Source organism: Geospiza fortis, unplaced genomic scaffold (assembly GCF_000277835.1).
Source record: "Geospiza fortis unplaced genomic scaffold, GeoFor_1.0 scaffold176, whole genome shotgun sequence".
Classification (NCBI taxonomy): Eukaryota; Metazoa; Chordata; class Aves; order Passeriformes; family Thraupidae; genus Geospiza; species Geospiza fortis.
The window spans coordinates 947,330-965,906 of NW_005054514.1; the positions used below are offsets into that span (position 1 = coordinate 947,330).

The 18,577-nt window shown below is 43.7% G+C and overlaps 1 protein-coding gene across 1 annotated transcript; it reads right to left on the reverse strand.

The window, feature by feature from the left end:
* Positions 1-4,440: 4,440 nt before the first annotated feature.
* ADRA1A (adrenoceptor alpha 1A) lies at positions 4,441-17,444 on the reverse strand. The gene is made up of 2 exons (XM_005428953.2): positions 16,481-17,444; positions 4,441-4,952 (listed from the first exon to the last, which is right to left on the reverse strand). The coding sequence occupies exons 1-2, from the start codon at positions 17,361-17,363 to the stop codon at positions 4,441-4,443; spliced, it is 1,395 nt and encodes a 464-aa protein (XP_005429010.1). The 5' UTR covers positions 17,364-17,444.
* Positions 17,445-18,577: the final 1,133 nt, after the last annotated feature.

The window sequence follows — 18,577 nt, forward strand, 5'->3', positions numbered from 1 at the left end:
ATTGGCTGAGTGGACTTCCTTTGAAAGTGGAAATATACTGAAATGCTAGGCAGATTTGTGTTTTCCTACTTCAGAAAACAGTTTACTAGGGCTGAATTTTGGCACCTAATAAATTTGGATTAATGCAAGAATGTCTCATTCTTTGGATGAGATGTTGAGCACTGTAAAATCATGTTTATTTTCACTATTAACATATGGAGGTTTTTGACTCTGAAAAAGACCTTGATGTTACCATGATGATAAAGGAGAGGCTGTTACTCCTCCTGGGTTTGAGCCCAGTGTTGCACTGAGAAATGTTCATTAAGTGGAGCTTTGAGCCTGTTGTGGGACTGACAGATATGTTATTTCTCACGTGATGGTTGCCATCCATAGCTCTACTCCTCAGCAATTCATTTCCCCTTAGCTCACATTTGCTATTTTCTCCTTCTCTGTCAGCATGAGAAATATGCAGTGTGCTCTGCAGAGAAGGAATGACATTTCACTCCAGTCCTTGAGACAAATGCTCCATCTCCTCCTGGGAAATCAGAGATTCAATTACATCTGTCAAGCTGGGGGGAAGATCTGTATTTTAAAACACCACAGGCTACCTCTGTACTGTCTTGTGGTTTTTGTAGCAGTCATATATGAAATGCCTTCACAAATATTTGAGTGTGTGAGAGGGGCAGGCAGAGAGCAGATGCTGCTGTGAGAGCAGCTGTCTCATGACCTGTTGGATTTTTCTGGCAAAGGATAACACTGGTGCAGGTCCCAGATTTGCCTGGAGCTAAGTGCAACACTTTGAAGACCAACTGGCTTTTCTCTTTGGCTCTGCTGTCAGAAGAGATCATCCAGGAAAACTTGGTGTCAGCAGCCTGTCCCCTTGAGTTTGTTTTCAACATTGTCTTGCTTATCCAAACCATATTAAGATAGGAAAGAGGATCAAGGTATTTCTGAGTAGGATGTGGAGTTAATTACCCAGTATGGATTCAGCTTGGGACAGCTGAAACCTTGCTGGATGAATCACTGAGTTGCTCTGCGCCTCAGTAGCTTTATTTTAAAATGCAGTGCCTAATAAAACCCCACTGAGCCATGAGCAAGAGTAGCTCAAGGCCAACAGGCACACCTAGAACTGAGCACTTCCACTTCAGCAAAGCAGTAAGAGCTTTTTTAACTAACTTCAATCCATACAAGATGTTGCAGCCTGCCAGTGTTGCCTTTCAGAAAATTGAAAAAGTCAGGCGGGGAAATTTTGTAAAGAAGCTTTGTGAAATACATTTTTGCTTACTCCAAGTAGAGAAGCAAGAAATATTCCTGCCTTAATCTTTCTTCTTTTCAGTGCTATGGATTTCCAATACATTAAGGCCTGGCAAAGGAGAATATTCTTTTACACAATGCACAATTTATCCTTGGAGTTGGCAGAGAGAAATAAAGAATATAAAAATGAGAAGACATTTATTTGGATAGTGGGCAGAACTTAAATATTTTGAATTTGAAAAATCTTGCAAAGTACACAAAGCCTCAAAACCATCAGATAGTATATCTGAATTGACTGTGGAAACTGGACTTTTCCCGCCCTGGGATGAAGAGGGATTGGTGATCTCCTTCACCTCAGGCTGTGCAAGTTAGGAGTCATCTCTGTGATGCTCCTGCTCTCAACCCTGTGCAGTAGAGACTGCTCCACCCAACATGGAAATCTTGGCTGTCACTCCTAACAGAAAACCCTGACCCAAGAGAATGGTGAGATGTCAGTCATCCCTCAGAGGTTTCAGGCAGGACACATCCACTGCCAGGTCAGTGTGGATCCTGGATGTGGCTTTGAGGGGAACTCCTGGCACTCCACTGTTCCCACTTCCCATCTGGCCACTCTCTGATCTCTGCTCTGTGCTCCTGCAAGGTTTCACATGACAGAATCCTTATGCTGGAAAGGTTTTACAAGTGATGATTGATGTCCAGCCTCTGGGAAAACTTCTTGTCCTGTTCATGCTTTAAGACAAACAGATACATTCAGCCTCTGTGACTGCAGCTCTTTCACCAGTGCCAAGTTCACTTTAAATAACAGGAAAAAATGGGCTGCTTAAATCTGCACTCCTTTTTTTTTTCTGTTTCCTAGAGCTCCTTCTATGGTTTTTGAGACTTCTCAGTCCAAATATCCACCGAAATGACAAGTGCCAATGACCCTTCTTGAAACAAGGGCAGTGCAGTTTTCCTGCAGAAATTCTCTGAGAGAGTCAAACAAATTATGTGTTTGTTGTTACTGGCAAACCTGGCAGCAGCAGAGGTGTGGCTGGGACCAGGCTCACCTGATGCTGAGGACTAGAATCTTTTCAGAGTCACTGGACACAGAGACATTCTTTAGAATCTGTTTGGTGGCAAAAAAAAAGGATGAAGATGAGACCAAGACTTCATTATTCCAACCTCTGTCTCTGCCACACAGGAGAACTGTGCTACATCCATGTCCATCCTGACACTGCCGGCAGCAGGTCTTCATCTTACAGGGTCAGATTATATTGCTGCATCAGAATTGCTCTGGAGTTAAATGAATCCAATTGTGGAAGCCTCCATGTAGCTCCACAACAACTCCTTGACCTGACACCGTGAAACCTCAATAAATCTAAAATTACTGCAGCCACCCTGTGTAAATCTCCCAACTCCAAAGAAGATATGGCAAAAAGGGTCTTACTGGTCATAAAACAAGTCCTGATTGTAGAATAAGACAGGGTTGGGCACCAAGAGTGTGCACTGAAGTCTTTCTGTGCACACTCTTGCCTGTCTTGCTCAGTTTAAGGAGTGTTTTTTTCAAAATGTTTCAAAATTCAGGTTTTGTCCAAATACACATCCCACATATTTGAACCCCGTGAGACTGGAAACCTCGGCCACGTGACTTTCTTATGAGATTTCCAGCTTTTCTCCTTCTGCTCTTGGCTTGAAGTACCATAAGACTATTTTCTTATATGGTATTTCCACACTTTTAGCTTCAAATTCTAGGCCTGAAGAACCTTAAGTGTGAGGTGGATTTCTTATTTAAGATAAAACTGGGATCGTGCAACAGATTTGTGTTCTGTGAGTGCATAAACAAAAGACATAGGAGACAAATCCTCTTTACATTGGGGACTTAATACTGAGTGAGAGATAAATAAACAATAATTTCTCATCAACACCACCAAGGTGTTGTTTCAAGACCCTGTCCTGTGATAATGAACCTTATCTTGAGCTGTTTCCCTTTTCAAGGCAGTGGATCTTCAGCACAGCAGCTGACAGAGACAAGAGTAGGGGCTCATGTGCTCATGTTTCAAGGAGCTGAATTCTTACTTGGCAGGCTCAGGAGGAGTTATGTCAAGAGCGGCTTATTTCTAATATTGTACAGAGAATTCCTCCCACTATTTCTTCCAGATGCTGGCCATCTCATTTATTTATTTATTTGGATTAGCTGTATTAAAATATAACATGCTTCCAAATGCTTTTCTCCTAAATTCCCAAGGGATGGCCCTTTCTCGTAGGGATGGACATCCTTAAGCCTTTTAACATGTTTAACTCCCCCTGCTTAAAACAAGGAGAAAATTCCTGACTCCAGAGTACCAAGATCTCACAGAAAGCTTTGAGCACTTGGTCACTTCCCAACTTGAAGGAGTCAGGAAAAGGAAAGTACCAAAACACTGGGCAGGGAGACAGGAAAGATCTGTAGGTTTTCCAGTGACTGTGGCACTGATCTGGCTATTGAATACCTGAGCAAAGAATTACTGAACCTTTCAGCAGGGTCCTGAGGGACTCAAAAGATGAAAAACAAAAGGATAAATGCAAGTGAGTTTTGAGCCTTGTTTGATAAGGACTTACCTAGTTTTGAGTTTTATTAGACTTGCATCAAGGCACATGGATCGTCTGAACAAACCAGGTACACATGCAAATTTTCATTTGGTATGGTGTGGAGATAATGGAGGCTGATTGTACAAAAAGGAAAAGTTCTCCTTGGCCTCTGAAGCTTGGTGGAGTGCAGTCACTTGGATCAAGTTTTCCTTGGCAATGGAGTTGACTGAAATCCAAAGGTGAGGTTTGGCTTTACGGGGAGGGGTGGAATCACAAAATGGCTCTGAAGGTGGAGCTGCCAGAGAGTGTCAAGGCTGAAATCAGCACAGGGTCTTTGTGGTTCTCGCTTTCTCCTCCATTGCCTAAATGAGAGCAGTGGGAACTTTAAAGGAGGAGAATAAAGAGATAAAGCTTTTAAATGCCAAGGAAACACCTGGAGATGCTGGACTCTCAGAATAACATCCACTGAAGCCATGCACTATCTTTGACGGGCTCCATTCATGCTCCCAGCACTCACAGACATCCTTCCTCTGAAGATTTGGCCCTGTTTCACCTGTTCATACCTGGATCCTTTCAACTATCATGCCTATTCCTACTTCCCCATAAAAAGAGTGACATCCCATGAAGTCCCCAAGTTGCCAGCCTAGTGCACCCAGCTGGTTATACATCTTCCCCACTCTCACTCAAGGAGATTGAGTGGATTTTAATGGTTGGCACTTTGCAGTTCTCATGGACAAGACTCCCTGAAGTGCCTGAACAGCAGCATTCCTGCAGGAACCCTTTGCTCTTGGCTTTGGCAGCTATGCAGTCTTTGGAAACAGCATTTTTGGTGGGCACACCCTGCACGGTGGAGAAGATCTTCCACTCGCAAACTCTGTCTGACTTGGAGATCTTGTAGAAGGTTTCTCCTGATCCCACAGGGATCCGGACCACCCCTTTGCCACTCTCCATGCTCTGGCCTGCAGGATGGTTGAGGTTGAGGCTGGGTGTTTGCTTCATTGCTGGCTGCTTCCTCAGGAGGCACTGAGCTCTCAGGACGTTATGGAATGCTTTCTTGAACTCTTGACTTGAGCATGGATAGATGATGGGGTTGATACAGCTGTTTAAATATCCCAGCCAAAATGTTATTTTAAAAAGTGTGTCCGGGGGTTTGATTGCAGGAAAGAAAGAGCCTAAAATGGAAAATACACAGAGTGTTAGGGCAGAGGCAGTGAGGAATTGCAGGTAACCAAAGAAACTAAAACACTGGAAAAAATAAATAGGATTCTGTTCTGTCCTGAAAAATTATGATTGGAAACACAATTCCTGCAGGAACAAGTGTTTCAGAATCTGTGGTGTCATACTATTACATGGATGTTCCATCAGAAACCAGGTCAAGACAGCTATTTTATAATTACAAGAATTATATTCCCATTTACAGCTAGAGAGGTAGCCAGAGGGCTGATTCCAGGGATAGAGGAAAATTCCTTCCGCAGGGACTCCTAATTCAAGATTAATTACCCATATGACAGCAATATCTTGGAGGTCATCACAAGGGGCTTCAGATGGCAAGAAAATCCCACCATTTCAGGAGGGTTAGAGAAAAAAGGGATTAGAGTTGACTGTGTTACAGCTAAAACTGCTTGAAATTATGAAGTATTGGGTACTGATATTCCCCGAAACCTTCAGAAAATCTAAGTATCCATACCCTGCCTCATCAAATGCATCTAAAATTGAGAGAAATTAAAAGAAAGTTTCCTTCTCATATCAAGGAACACTGGGGAGGGTCTCATAGGCAGCCATGAGATGTGTGTATATATTTTTAATTTTAATTTTAGTATTTTTATTTTTATGTATTTATACACACACATATTCTGATATATACTTGCAATGTTACCTTCTAAAGATGATTCAAAGAGCAAGAACTTTCTTTACTGCTTCCTTAGTAAAGAAAGTACTTTGGCCTTGGCATTTCTTTTTCTTTAGAATGATGAGTTATCTGCTGATTTCAAATCTTGAAAATGTTTTTCCTGATTCAAACGTTTGGTTTTATTAAAAAAAAAAAAAAAAACCAAAAAAAACCAAAACAAAAAAAAAAAACCAACAAAAAAGAAAACCCAAGAAAAAACAACGACAAAAAACCCCTCACGGAAACAAAATTGGCTTGTTTTGGAATTTATACTCAAATTTATAATAAACAGGACTTTTAGCACTGGCAAATGCTTGTCTTTATGCTTCCTCTGGAAAAAACTGTAAGCATGTGGAAGAAATACTGTGGAAGGTTCAGACATCAATGCATCTATCATCCTCTGCAGTTTAACCATGTCTGGGAGCAGCTCCTAAGCTTTACAGGGATTGATCTGTTCCCTTGACCTCTCGTGGCCGAGGAAAAGCTGTTAATGCCCTCTGAGGATGTTCTGATTGAAATCTGAGAGCTGCTCAACAGCTCCGCCCTTTTTCCTCAGTCTTTGTCAAACAAATCTGCAGCACTTGCAGCAAATGCTTTCGAGGGGCCACACCAATTCTTAGGATGGTTTTGCCTGTGTGGGAACCCATCAAAATCCTGCCTCGGCCAGAGACACTCCTGGTGCAGGGTGATTAATAACCTGCTCATCTTGCTGAACACGGGATCTGCGGGGAAATGTGGAGCGATCTTGTGGGAGCAGCAGCTTCTGCACCCTGAGCAAAGCACACGGCCCAGGGAGGGGACAGGACACGGGGCAGAGTGAGAAGCATTGCAGGGGTCTCTGACCTCGGACCAGTTTGTGTGTGTTATGAGTAGAAAAGTTGCCCATTTTTTTAAAAGTTGCAGAGTTCACAGGTTGAGCCAGTTGCTGCCAGGGTGGAGTTCTAACTGTTTGTTGTGGTAATCACCTGTAGTAAATAGTTTTTTGTTAACTACCTGTTGTTGATGGTTGGGAATTCCCCTTTTGTGTCGAGTGGCACCCTGCTGCTTCCTGGAGGATGGCACCCGGGACAGTGAAGAGGAGGGGACATCGGGATTGGCATGCAAATGACATCGGGGCTGGTGTACAAAAGAAGAAGTCCCTCATCAAACCTAGAAAAAACCCCCTAAAAACAAGGAACCAACAAGAATTGAGGGATCGAAGTGATGTCTAGACGTGAGGAACAGAATCCAGTATCCGCTAAGATCCTTTTTACCCCTCACCCTAAGCTAAAAGATGTCAGCTGGAAAGAGGACCTCGAATGTCAAACTAAAAAACTGAGGAGTGTTCTGATGCATTTGTGAGGACCGAAGCTCCAGCTCTGCCTGCAGACCAGTGCACAAAGCTGCACTTCTCCATCTCCTCCGTGGTGCTCTTCGAAGCAGTGGGGACATGAGCGCAACCCATCAGTTCTTCCCACCCAAATGAAGGTATTAAAAAGGAGAAAGGTCTCCTGCCCAATAAATTTCTGTGTGTGTGTGTGTGTGTGCTATAGCAGCAGCAAAGTGACACCAAATCACAATCATCACAAGATGGTTTGGGTTGGGAAGGACCTTAAAAACCATCCAGTGCCACCCCCTACCATGGGTAGGGACACTGTCCACTCCAAGCCCTGTCCAGCCTGGCCTTGAACACTTCCAGCCATCCAGGGGCAGCCGCAGCTGCTCTAGGAATTCTCTCTCAGCCCCTCTACACCCTCACAGAGAGAAATTCCTTCCCAATATCCCCTCCATCCCTGCCCTCTGTCAGTCTGAAGCCATTTCCCCTTGCCCTGTCCCTCCAGGCCTTGTCCCAGGTCCCTCTCCAGCTCTCTTGGAGCCTCTTTAGGGGCACTAAGCCTTTCCCAAAGCTGTCTCTTCCCCAGTCAGTGCAGAACATGCCACAGGAGCTCTGTTTCTGTACTGGGGCAGCTGAACCTCTGATTGCAACCTCAGGTATGACCTGGGCACAAAGCATGAGTCTCACTGCTCAAAAAGATTTTGCTAAAGAAAACAAATGCTGTTTTGCAATGAAGCACAAGTAAGCGCACGTATCCACAACCTAATTTTTTTCTCAGCAAATTAATGCTGCTCTCCTTTAGAGAAAAACAACTAAATAACATTCTCAAAGAACTTTCTGGCTGAAGTCATTGGCAGATGAAAAATAATGAAAGGCTTCTAAATGCCCAAATTATGCTCAAGTTTTTGGTCTGTTTCCTTATTTAAATGCTACGTATCTGCTGCTTTCCCATTTTGTGGTGCAAGAAAAGGTGAACCAAATCCCAGTATATGGATTCAGCAGTGTGAGGCCAAGTGTAAAAATGGGTAAACAATAACAATTCCTGTTTGCTGCAACTCCTCGCTCCCTCCAGATGGAATGCAAGGGCTGTGCCAAAGGCTGATAAAAATAGAAAACAGCCAGTGTCAGAGTCTGTCCCTTGCTCTTTTTTTGGGGTGGGATCTGCATGTTAATTTATTAATGTAGCCTTTTTTGGTTCATCAGTGGAGACACTCGTTGTTGCCTTGGAATAATACGCAGTGAAAGAAAATGAAGGAGTTTTAACAGCACAGAGACTTTGCTATCTACAGATTCCACTACACACCGGCTTTCAGATAATCATGGAACGGTTTGGATTGGAAGGGAAATAAAGATTATCTAACTCCAGCCCTCTGCCATGGGCAGGGACATCTTCCACTATTCCAGGGTGCTCCAACCTGCCCATGAACACTTCCAGGGATGCAACAGCTGCGGCTTCTGCAGGAAATCCATCCCACCCCAGTCCCTCACCACCCTCACAGGGAGGAATTTCTTCCCAATATCTGATTCAAGTGTACCCTCCTTCACCCCAAAGTCATTCTCCTCTGTGTTATCAGTGCATGCCCTGGTAAAAACTCCCCCCTAGCCTCCCTGTAGGGTATGTTTGACACTCAGGGGCCACCTAAATCTCTGTCCTTCTATTGCAGCCCCACAGTTACCTCTGTAGCTCAGAAATATTCCATAACATTTCCTGTTGGCTACCTGAGTATCTAGAAAGAGGGGAAAAATATCTTATTTTCCAAATCCTTGAGGAATGTCATTCCTCCCCACAGAATCCTAAGAACATGTCCCTTTCTTGCAAACCTTTAATATTCACTGATGTTGTTGTGATCAATCTCAGTGGCTGATGGATCTGTTAATGAGCAGGAGGCATTTTCAAACCTGGTGACAAAGTAGTTTGTTCAGTGCTGAGCTCTCAAAATGGACAGCTTAGGTCAGATGAACTCAAAGGAGAAATAAAACAAAGATTTTGTGGGATTTTTTTAAAACAATGAACGTAGTTAATAATGAGATTAAACAAGTGTGGTGAATTATGTCTTTTTTGGGGTGTATGGTACATGTTCCCTACAGAGCAGTGAGCACAGGGAAAGTAGGTGGAGTGGGATGAGCATTTCCGTTCAATCCTTGACCATTTGGTGACTGCCAGTTCATGTCAGTTAAAGTTTGGACACCTGGACACCATCACCCAGGGCTGAGAAAGCAGAATTTTTGCACCTAATTCTCAGAGCAAATTTTTCCAGTCCTCTCACTCCAGACCAGGTGGAATCACAGGTGCCATCCAGGTGTCCTCTAGGAGAACTGGAGGGTTAACAGCAGCTAATATATTAAGTTTTCACCCTTGAAATTAATTCTCTGTGCTATTCACTGGCCTTAATATCTTCCTTTGCACGCTGTCAGGAATTAAGTCGTAAGTAGCAGCAAACCTGATTAAAGTTTAAAGGCTTCACCCTACACTGTCCCCCTGCAGTCTGTGCTGGAGGAACAGTAAAGAAAGTTTCAAGGGGTCTTTTAATGCATTTTGAATCATGGATTGAGTAAATGACACTGCAATTCCTGCTTTGTTTTCAAAATGTTGAGGCGACTCAAGTGTCAGTAGCACAATACAATTGCTTCTTGTTAAAGTAAATAAAATAAAATGTACTATGAGCCTCCCGAGATCTTTTGCCATTAAGTGTTTCATCACTCATCCCTGGAAATGTCAGGATTGCATTTTGTTCCCACATCTTTTATTTTCCAGTTTTTCAGCTGGAAGTTTCTTCAGCTCTGAGAGGTAAGTTTGCTACATCCCTCCTGGTGAGTAAGTGCTAATTCATTCCCACAACTGTTATTTGACTTTGTCATTTGTCACAAGAGCTTCCTGATTATGGGTTGTTTAAAAACCAGCCATGATGGATAGCAGAGAGGGTTTTGGAATCTGCCAGACTGTAAAAGCGTGTGTTATTTACTCTGCATCATTGCTGCCAGCACCATAGGAATCAGATCCCATATATCTGTGTGACTCACGAACCCTTTGTGGTGTTAAAAAGCATCTCAGCTACAAACCCATCTGTACTACAAATCCATCACAGCTATAAATCCATCTCTACTACAAATCCATCTCTGCTACTGAATCTTGCAGCTCTGTTAAGGTTTGGTGCTTTTCCTCCCTCTTTTTATTTTGTGTAGCTTAAATATGGTGACTGAGACAGAGCACAGAGGTCAGGTGAGGGTGATGCTGCTTCAGTGTATGGGGGAGATCAGAGTTGTGTCCATAGAGAATTCCAGAATGGTTTGGGTTGGAAAGGACCTTAAATCCTACCCTGTGCCACTCTGTGCCATGGGCAGGGACACCTTCCACTATCCCAGGGTGCTCCAAGCCCTGTCCAACCTGGCCTTGGGCACTGCCAGGGATCTGGGGCAGACACAGCTTCTCTGGGAAATCCCTCCCAGACCCTCCCCACCTCCCAGGGAACCATCCACTATCCCATCTAACCCTACCTTCTGGCATTGGGAAACCATTTCCACTTGTTTTGTAATTCCCTTGTCCCAAGTCCCTCTCCAGCTCTTGAAGCCCTTTCAGGCTGGGAACAGGAAGAGTGCTCTGGTTACAGGGAAGCAAAGCTCAGAACTCAGGTCCTGGGATCTGTCTTGAAGCAGTCAGTCCAGAGGGCATCACGTCTTCCAGAGCCATAAAGACCCAGAGGATGAAGCACAGAGGAGCAATGATATTCCAAAGGGAATTAACTGTGTACCATGGCCTCCCTAATCTCTCATGGCTCTACAGACATTGATAAATATGCTACATTTTGTGTTCCTAAGCCCAGTGTTAGCTCTAAACTTTATTCTCTAAGTGTTCTATGCTGCATCTCAGGTCATAATTCAATCCACCCTCTGGAAAGTGTATTTATAAAAAGAAGTATATATAAGATATACATACATACACACATACAGATATATATGTTGTTGCAGACATTGAAAGCTGCCCCCTGTACACACATGACCTCTCCTATATGCTCTCATTGTTCCCTTATGGGAAGTATTTTTTATGGAATAAAAAATGGTATCAAGGAACCGTTGGACAGTAGGAAATGATCCTGGACTCTGCACAATCCAACTAACACAACCAGAACAGAAAAAAAGCAGTGATGTGAGGAAGTCTTGCACTTTCCAGCTGTGCCTCCCCAGGGCCTGGAATGTTTTGGCTATTCCTGAGGGAAAATGAGAGGGACTTTGTGTTTGGCTATTGCTGATGCATAATAAACAGACATAGAAGGAGGAGCGAGTTGGTTTTCTCTCCCAAATCCCTGAATTCAGCTCTCTACGGCACCATGAGGGTGTCTGGGCACAGGTGAGAGGTGAAATGGTCAGGCAGCACGAATGGGTCAGTCTGGGAACACTGCTCTGATGATTTGGATTATTTCAGACCTAATTTATGCTCTGTTTCATATTGTACCCACTTAGGATGGATGATATTTCTGGGAAATGTCTCAGCAAGCAACTATTTCCAGATTTGCTGTGGGCAGCTGCAGATTTAGAAAGCTGATAAAAAACCATGGGAAGGTAAATTGAGGTTTTGTTACCCGTGTGAACCCAAACAATCACATTGTTTCACAAATCAATGTAATTGTCACTCCAGTTCCAGTTCCCAAGCTCTTACCGCAGTGGAATGGGTCTGGATCCCATTGCTGACATTTTGGAGATATTTGATATTTGCCCTGAAGCCCTCACTCTTGAAGTCATTCACTTAAAATAAAATAGTAATTTTCCTTTAAAAATTAAAAAAAACCAACAACTAGAGAATAGTTTGAGAATCTGAGTCAGTCTCAGGCTGCCTCATGAGTTTGTTGTCTGTCATGATTTTGGAATCCTTGGAGTCAGAAATAAGAAATTATCCCCTTCAGCAAGAGCCAAGTACCTCTCCCATTATCCAAATTGCAGATAAATCCTGACATTTTCTCTGTGGGGTGGGAGAATCACTCACCACGGCCTTTCCATCACTCCCCAACCCTGAATTGTGCTGTGACATTTGAGAGTGAGTGAAAAATGACACTCTTGTTTCCTTTACTCTGGGGACTTGAAGGTGGTGGCTGCATGAGGAGGGATATTCTGAGACAAGGATGAGGCTCCTGTGGCAGGTGACACACACAGGAGAGCCACAGGAGTGGCTCTCAAAGCAGAGCACAGCTAATCGACCTTCCCTCCTTTGTTTTTAGTATAAATGGGTTTTAATATTGATTCCTCCCCTCCTTTGCTGTGTTTTCAGTCACTGGGACACATTTCAGGATTTGGGAATGGTGGAGAAATGTTAGCCCAGGGATGTCCATGGGATCTTTGTCATTAGCTGAATTATCAGCCCAGACCAACAGTGCCTTTCCAATCTGTGATTATGAAAAATGCCCCTTGTGATCAGCAAAAAACCTAAAAAAACCCTTGCCATGGAAATATCTTGTCTGTTTATCTTAATGGCTGAAATTCTCCCCATTGAATGGTTTAACTCACGCACACACTCCGTGTTGTTCTCCGTGACTCAAGGAGGGCAAGCATCCTTCCTCTCCCTCAGCTGGGATCCAGAGAAAGAGCTGGGGCTTTATTCTGAGGGTTTTCTTCCACTTTTATATCTTTTTTTCCTCTCTCACTAAAAGAACACTGAAATATTAATGTGGGGAGTCTGAGTTGATGTGTGTTCCTACTCTGAGCCTTGTGACCCTCTGAGAGGTCACGTTGTGTCAACAGCAGAGACGGAAAAATGCACTTTATTTTTCTGGTTTATGTCTAATGAAAGCAGAGTGGTCCTCTTTGACTCTGTTAAAAAAATACCACAAAATAGTAAATAGAAATCATCTGCAGACAGGATTAGAGGATTCCCTTGACAGTGTTTGTGTCAGTTCACAAGACTAATTTACTCCTAGACCACAAACACAGATACCCTCCAGCAGATCCTCTTTTTTGCTTTCTTAATCATGAGAATGATTGACAAATGCTAAAACCCTTCCTCTCCCTTGCACAGTTTAGGATTTTTTCCCCTGTGGCCTCTTAGCTCAGACTTTCCCTTTTTATTTCTTCCAGCTTTGGAAAGCAACACCTGCAAACTGATCCACAGAAAACAGACCACAAGCAAAGCTCTGGGAACTTGTTCTCTTCTGAGAGTTTAAGACAAATCATTAGTCCCAGGCCAGGACCATTTTTGCAACATCCCCAACCCTTTTTTACATCATTCCTGCGCATGTTTCACCTCAAAACGACCTCCAAGTACTGTCTTTTATCTTGCTGAAAGGAAACCTTTTGAAGAATTCCCAGAACAACATATAAATGTCTTCCAGTTACAGGACAAGGTCTGTTCTATCACTTGTGACATGAAAACCTTCCATCAGTGGGGGCTTTCACCGATTTCTGGGCTCTTCCAGCTCTGAGTCTTTCTACATCTGTCCATCTATATACATATATCCTATAATCCCTTTCTAAAAATTACAAGAGGAGAACAAAAAGCCAAAAATGCAGGTTGTGATTGGGCATGCTAGAGCCCAACAAGCCCTGATTGCCCAGATGAAGCTGCATCTGAGCTTCTCCCCACAAATCCCTTGCCCCTTGGCCCAGGAGCTGCAGATAAGCTCAGGCTCTTCTCCATAACCCTCTCTAAGAGATACAGACAGGCTCAAAGCTGCTTTTTCCTGTCTCTGTTTTTTTATTTTGTGTTTGTCTGGTGGTCACTGAACTGTCAGTTGAAGCTGTCACTGAGGTCAGCTCTGCTTGGTTCTGTTCACAGGAAAGCAAACCTGACTTCTACCAGTGGAAACCAAAGCTCTGACAACCTTGTGTGTTACATAAGTTTTGAAAAGCAAATATTGGCCTCACTTATTTTCCTGCAACAGGATTATAATCTCCTGGTTTTTTCCACAAACTTCAAGCCAAGTGAGAAGAAGGTGTGTTGGATTATTGGGCTGAAGGATTTTGCACAGAACCTTTGGAATGAAACTTAATCTAAGATACTAAGAGAAAAAACATTCCTTACACAGACTGCAACTGGTACATTTACACTCCAGTTTCAATTCAAATAATTTATTATGGCAGGGACACTTCAGTTGTTTCTCCAGTTATTTTCAGCAGCATCAGCCAACATGGATATTGTGCCTTTCTCGATATCTTTCCATCCCTCTTGCCCTTCCCACACCTACACCTCAAATGCTTCCACCCTGCTTTATGATGCACTTCCGTAAACCTAATGTTTCTTGCTTGGAAGCAGTTCTTGGCTGGTAGAATGGATGTTAATGGATGTGGAAATCTTGAAGGTGCTGTAGATTACAGTGAAATTAATCTAGGTTTGGGGAAGTTGTGCTGCATGGAATGATGAGCACAGTTGTCTGAAAAGGTTTCTGTAGCAGTTTAAGAGTGTCTGTCTTGTGGGCAATCTGCATTGGGAGTGGTCTGGCTGATGGAATCATGGAATTATAGGCATTTAGGTTGGAAAAGATATCTTGGATCATTCAGTCCAGCTGTCCAATTCCACCTGTAAACGATGTCCCTGTATGGCCCCTCCACATCAGTCAAATCCCTCCAGAATGGTTGATGGGACCATGTTTTGGTCTGTCCCATGGCCACAAAGCTGCAGAGCTGGTCAAGTTCTGGTTGCCCAGCCATGTATGCTATGAGCCTCCACCAGGGTTTCAACAAAGGATTTTATACATCTGGAAAGGAGGATTTATACATCTGGAAAGTCAGACCCTGACAGGATCACTTCCCTTCCCTATCCCAATTGGGCCTGGGTGCAGGATAGACCTGAAAGTGGTTGTTATCTTTTGGAAAGTTCCCTGCATCAAGATGAGTCCTTGGCTTTTTTGAGGACTTTTTTAGTGCCACTCGTCTGTTTAATCCATTTTTTTGTCCTTAGACAAAAGCAACAAATAGGTTTTGAAAACCCTATAATATATGCTTTAAAAAGACCCAGTAACCTCCCAAAAAAAAAGAGGAAAAAAACCTCCAGAGTTTCCTTACATGGGATCAAAGGAGGATACAAAGTCATTCTGGAGCCCAGAAGATTTCTGAAATCCAAAACAAATTAATTAACAACAGCTCTCTGTGGGCAATCACATTTGCAGATGAAAAGTATGTTTAATGCATTCTCTCAAACCCTTTTTGAGTATGTTTCAGTCATCTTGGCAAGCAGCATTTCAACGTGCTGACATCCTGGCCAGCACAAGCCAGGCCCTCAAGGGCTTCTCCTTAGGAAACAGTTCCAATCCAGCACTTCCCAGTATTGACCAAGAGGAAAAAATTCTGACTTTTGGGGTTTTTCCACATTAGCAACAGGTTTTTGTGTGTCTTGACAAATCTTGGTAATGCCAGTAGGAGTTAATTGAAAAAGAACAGTTATTTATTAAAGTTTGGAAAAACAGAATTAAAAAAAAAAAAAAAAAGAAAATCCCCAAACCTTTCTTTTCATGTTTAGGTAAGGCTCTTTTACCTTTTCTGAATTGTCCATATTGTTATCTTACTACCTGAAGCTTCCATAAAATCTTACTTTATTTTTCCTGTACAGCATAAGCCCTTTCCATAAGAAAAGCCCTGAAATTGAGCAAGTCACAGATTTTAGTTTCCATGTTTGAAAAACCTAATATTTAATGGCAGAGCCCAACCCAGTGTGATGAGCTATGTCCTTCACCCTCAGCTATAGGTATGGAATTAGTATTCTGCTTTTCTATCCTCAACTGCATCAAAGGTAACTGAGCAAGGTTTAATTAAAATTCCAATTACTTCTTTATATTCCAGCAAAGCAGAACAAATCCCCAGCTTTGCTCCACTTTGGAATGATAACTGGAGAATAAATATTCACCTCCAGCATGGTGGCTGAGCCAGTGTTCAGCCAGTGGGCTCAATGAGTTCCCAGAAAAGCTGCAATCCAGAGCAGTATAAAATTAGTTGGAAGGACCCTCACTGCTGTCTCCTGACTGGTCATATGAAAATCTGGATTAAAAGATTAACTTTGTTAGGAGTTATGGTATCTCACAGGATGAATTTCCTGATAGGAAGCAGATATTTTTTCCTTAGAGTAGGAATCATCAATGCTGAGCACTCCAGGAGATCTGTGAACAGCTACTTCAACCCTGAATGTGTTTATATTGACCTTTTACATGTTTAAGTCGCCTGGCTGCAAACATAAACACACAAACCCCTAAAGATCCTGTTCCTATAGCAGAGATGGTCACACATATCTGCTCTACTTCACAAAAGAGAATTTTTTCTATGTGGAAGAAGTACAGGATTGCTTCCCTGGTTTTCAGAATTTTGTTTCTCATGACCAGAGACCAGATTTGGTCTCATTTAACATTAGCGTTTTTTTCATGGTCCCTGCTTTGTGGTGGTGAGTGTTTGGGTTTTTTGACAGCTTTGCAGTACAAAATTGTTCCCTCAGAGCTTTTCTGATCAGCGTTACCACATCCAGCCACAAGCACAGCCCTCCCTGCCCAGAAGGTGCTGGAAGACACACAGGGGTTAGCTCTACTTACCTAGAGGCATTACTACAAAAAATGGGAGCCAGCAGAGAACGAAGCATCCCACAACTATTCCCAGGGTCTTGGCAGCTTTCTTTTCCCTGGAGAACTTGAGCAGGCGCACAGAGAAGTGGTGCTTGCTCTTGGGGTTGGGTGCAGAGCCGCTTGCACCAGGTATGTTTTTGCGGTGGATGCGGAGGGTCACCTCCTCAGAATGGGATTTCTCTGTCTTCAGCCCAGAGGTCAGCCCTTTGTTTTCCCTTTTGGCCACCACGTAGACCCGGCAGTACATCACCAGGATGATGATCAGGGGGAGGTAGAAGGAGCCCAGTGCTGAGAACAAGACATAGCCAGGCTCCTCGGTAATCTGGCAGATAGTCTCATCCTCCGGGGCTGGCTCCTTCCAGCCGAAAAGGGGCCCAATAGAGATGACCAGGGACAGTGCCCAGACACACAGCAGGGCCAGGAGGCCCCTCCTCTCTGTCACTATGCTGGGGTACCTCAGTGGGTAGCTCACCCCAATGTATCGATCGATGGAGATGATGCAGAGGCTCATGATGGAAGCAGTACAGCAAAGCACATCAACAGCTGCCCAGATGTTGCAGAAGATCCTCCCAAAGACCCAGTAGCCCAAAATCTCCATAGCGGCTGAGAAGGGCAGGACAGTAGAAGTCAGGAGGAGGTCAGCTACAGCCAGGTTGATGATGTAATAGTGGGTGACACTCTGGAGGTGTCTGTGGCAGGCTACGGACAGGATAACCAGGATATTACCCAAAACCCCAAAAACAATCAGCCCCCCTAGAATAACACCCAGTAAGATGGCCTTGGAAATGTTCACGGACTCCACAGAGTGGGTGCAGTTGGAGCACTCAGAGGAGTTTCCAGGAAGGAAAGCCATGGCTGGTAATGTCCATGTGAGGCTGCTGAACTTCACCCCCTTTCCAGGCAGGAACAGTGACAAGATCAGGAAGGTCCTATAGGCAACACTTGCTTAGCCTTGCTGGGGAAAAGAGTTTTGAAGAATGTTTTAAGACTGCGGCACCAGAAGCAATGAGAAAGATCCAGGAACATATTAGAAAACCTACCCTTGCTCCTAAGCTTTCACCAGAATAACATGGTTGATACTCACCAGTTCCAAGTCAAATTTAACTCCTTCTGCATTTTCCTTGGGGCTTGGGGTGCACAAGTGGGGCTACAAAAACCTGAGGCTGTTTGTCCCACTTTTCAGGGCTATGTGATAAGAAATACTGGAGCTGCAGGTTCAAATAATTTCTGTCTTCTGGGGAAGGTTCTGTACTTAAGGAAAGTAAATATTCCAAAGGGTCTCCAATTTAGCTTCTCCTGAGAGGAAATCACTGATGCTTTTAATTGCCTGGTGTTAGTCCTGATTCTGCCTTAAAATTGGCTTAGAAACCTGACTGGGTGGAGGTTGCTGCTGTGTCTGCTCAGCAGTTTTGTTTGAGATACCCATCACTCCCCATCCAGGGTTTAGGCTGTCAGTCAGAGCTTTCCATACATGGAGCACTCATCAGTCGAGGTCCTGGGCTGCAAATTAAAGCTCATATACATCAGCTCCTGGCTTGCTCTGAGGGGAAGAGTGGAGTTTGCCGTGTGCACCGGCCCATGCTCTCGTGCTCTCTGCAGATCCTCACCCCCCTGGAGAAGACAAAAACAGGAACAATGCGATTCCCAGAAGCCACACTCGCTGCTAGGGTTCCCATATATGAATAGAGCAGGAGGCTATTTTAGGGTGCTTTCCTCAGGCTGGCTCCAGCCAGTGGAACCAACCATTTCCAGCCCAGCACTGTTTAACAGCAACTGAGAGATCCATGTGGGTTCTCCTGCTTGAATTTTCCCTTCTTTATGGGGCTAGGCATCAATCCTTATTATTAGCTCACCTTCAGAGACCAGTTCTAGGAAAGACAGAAGCCTGCAGGACACAATTCAGGACTATACAAATTGTGCAGCAGATTTAGAAGCCCAGAATTTAATCTCAAGTTTCTTTATTTAGTGAGACTTTTCCCCACTAAAGTGTTAGTCCAGCTGAGCTGCCAATTTTGAAAATCTATAAGGAAAAGCAACTCCAAAGCCAAGCAGAAGATGTTGCAAGGA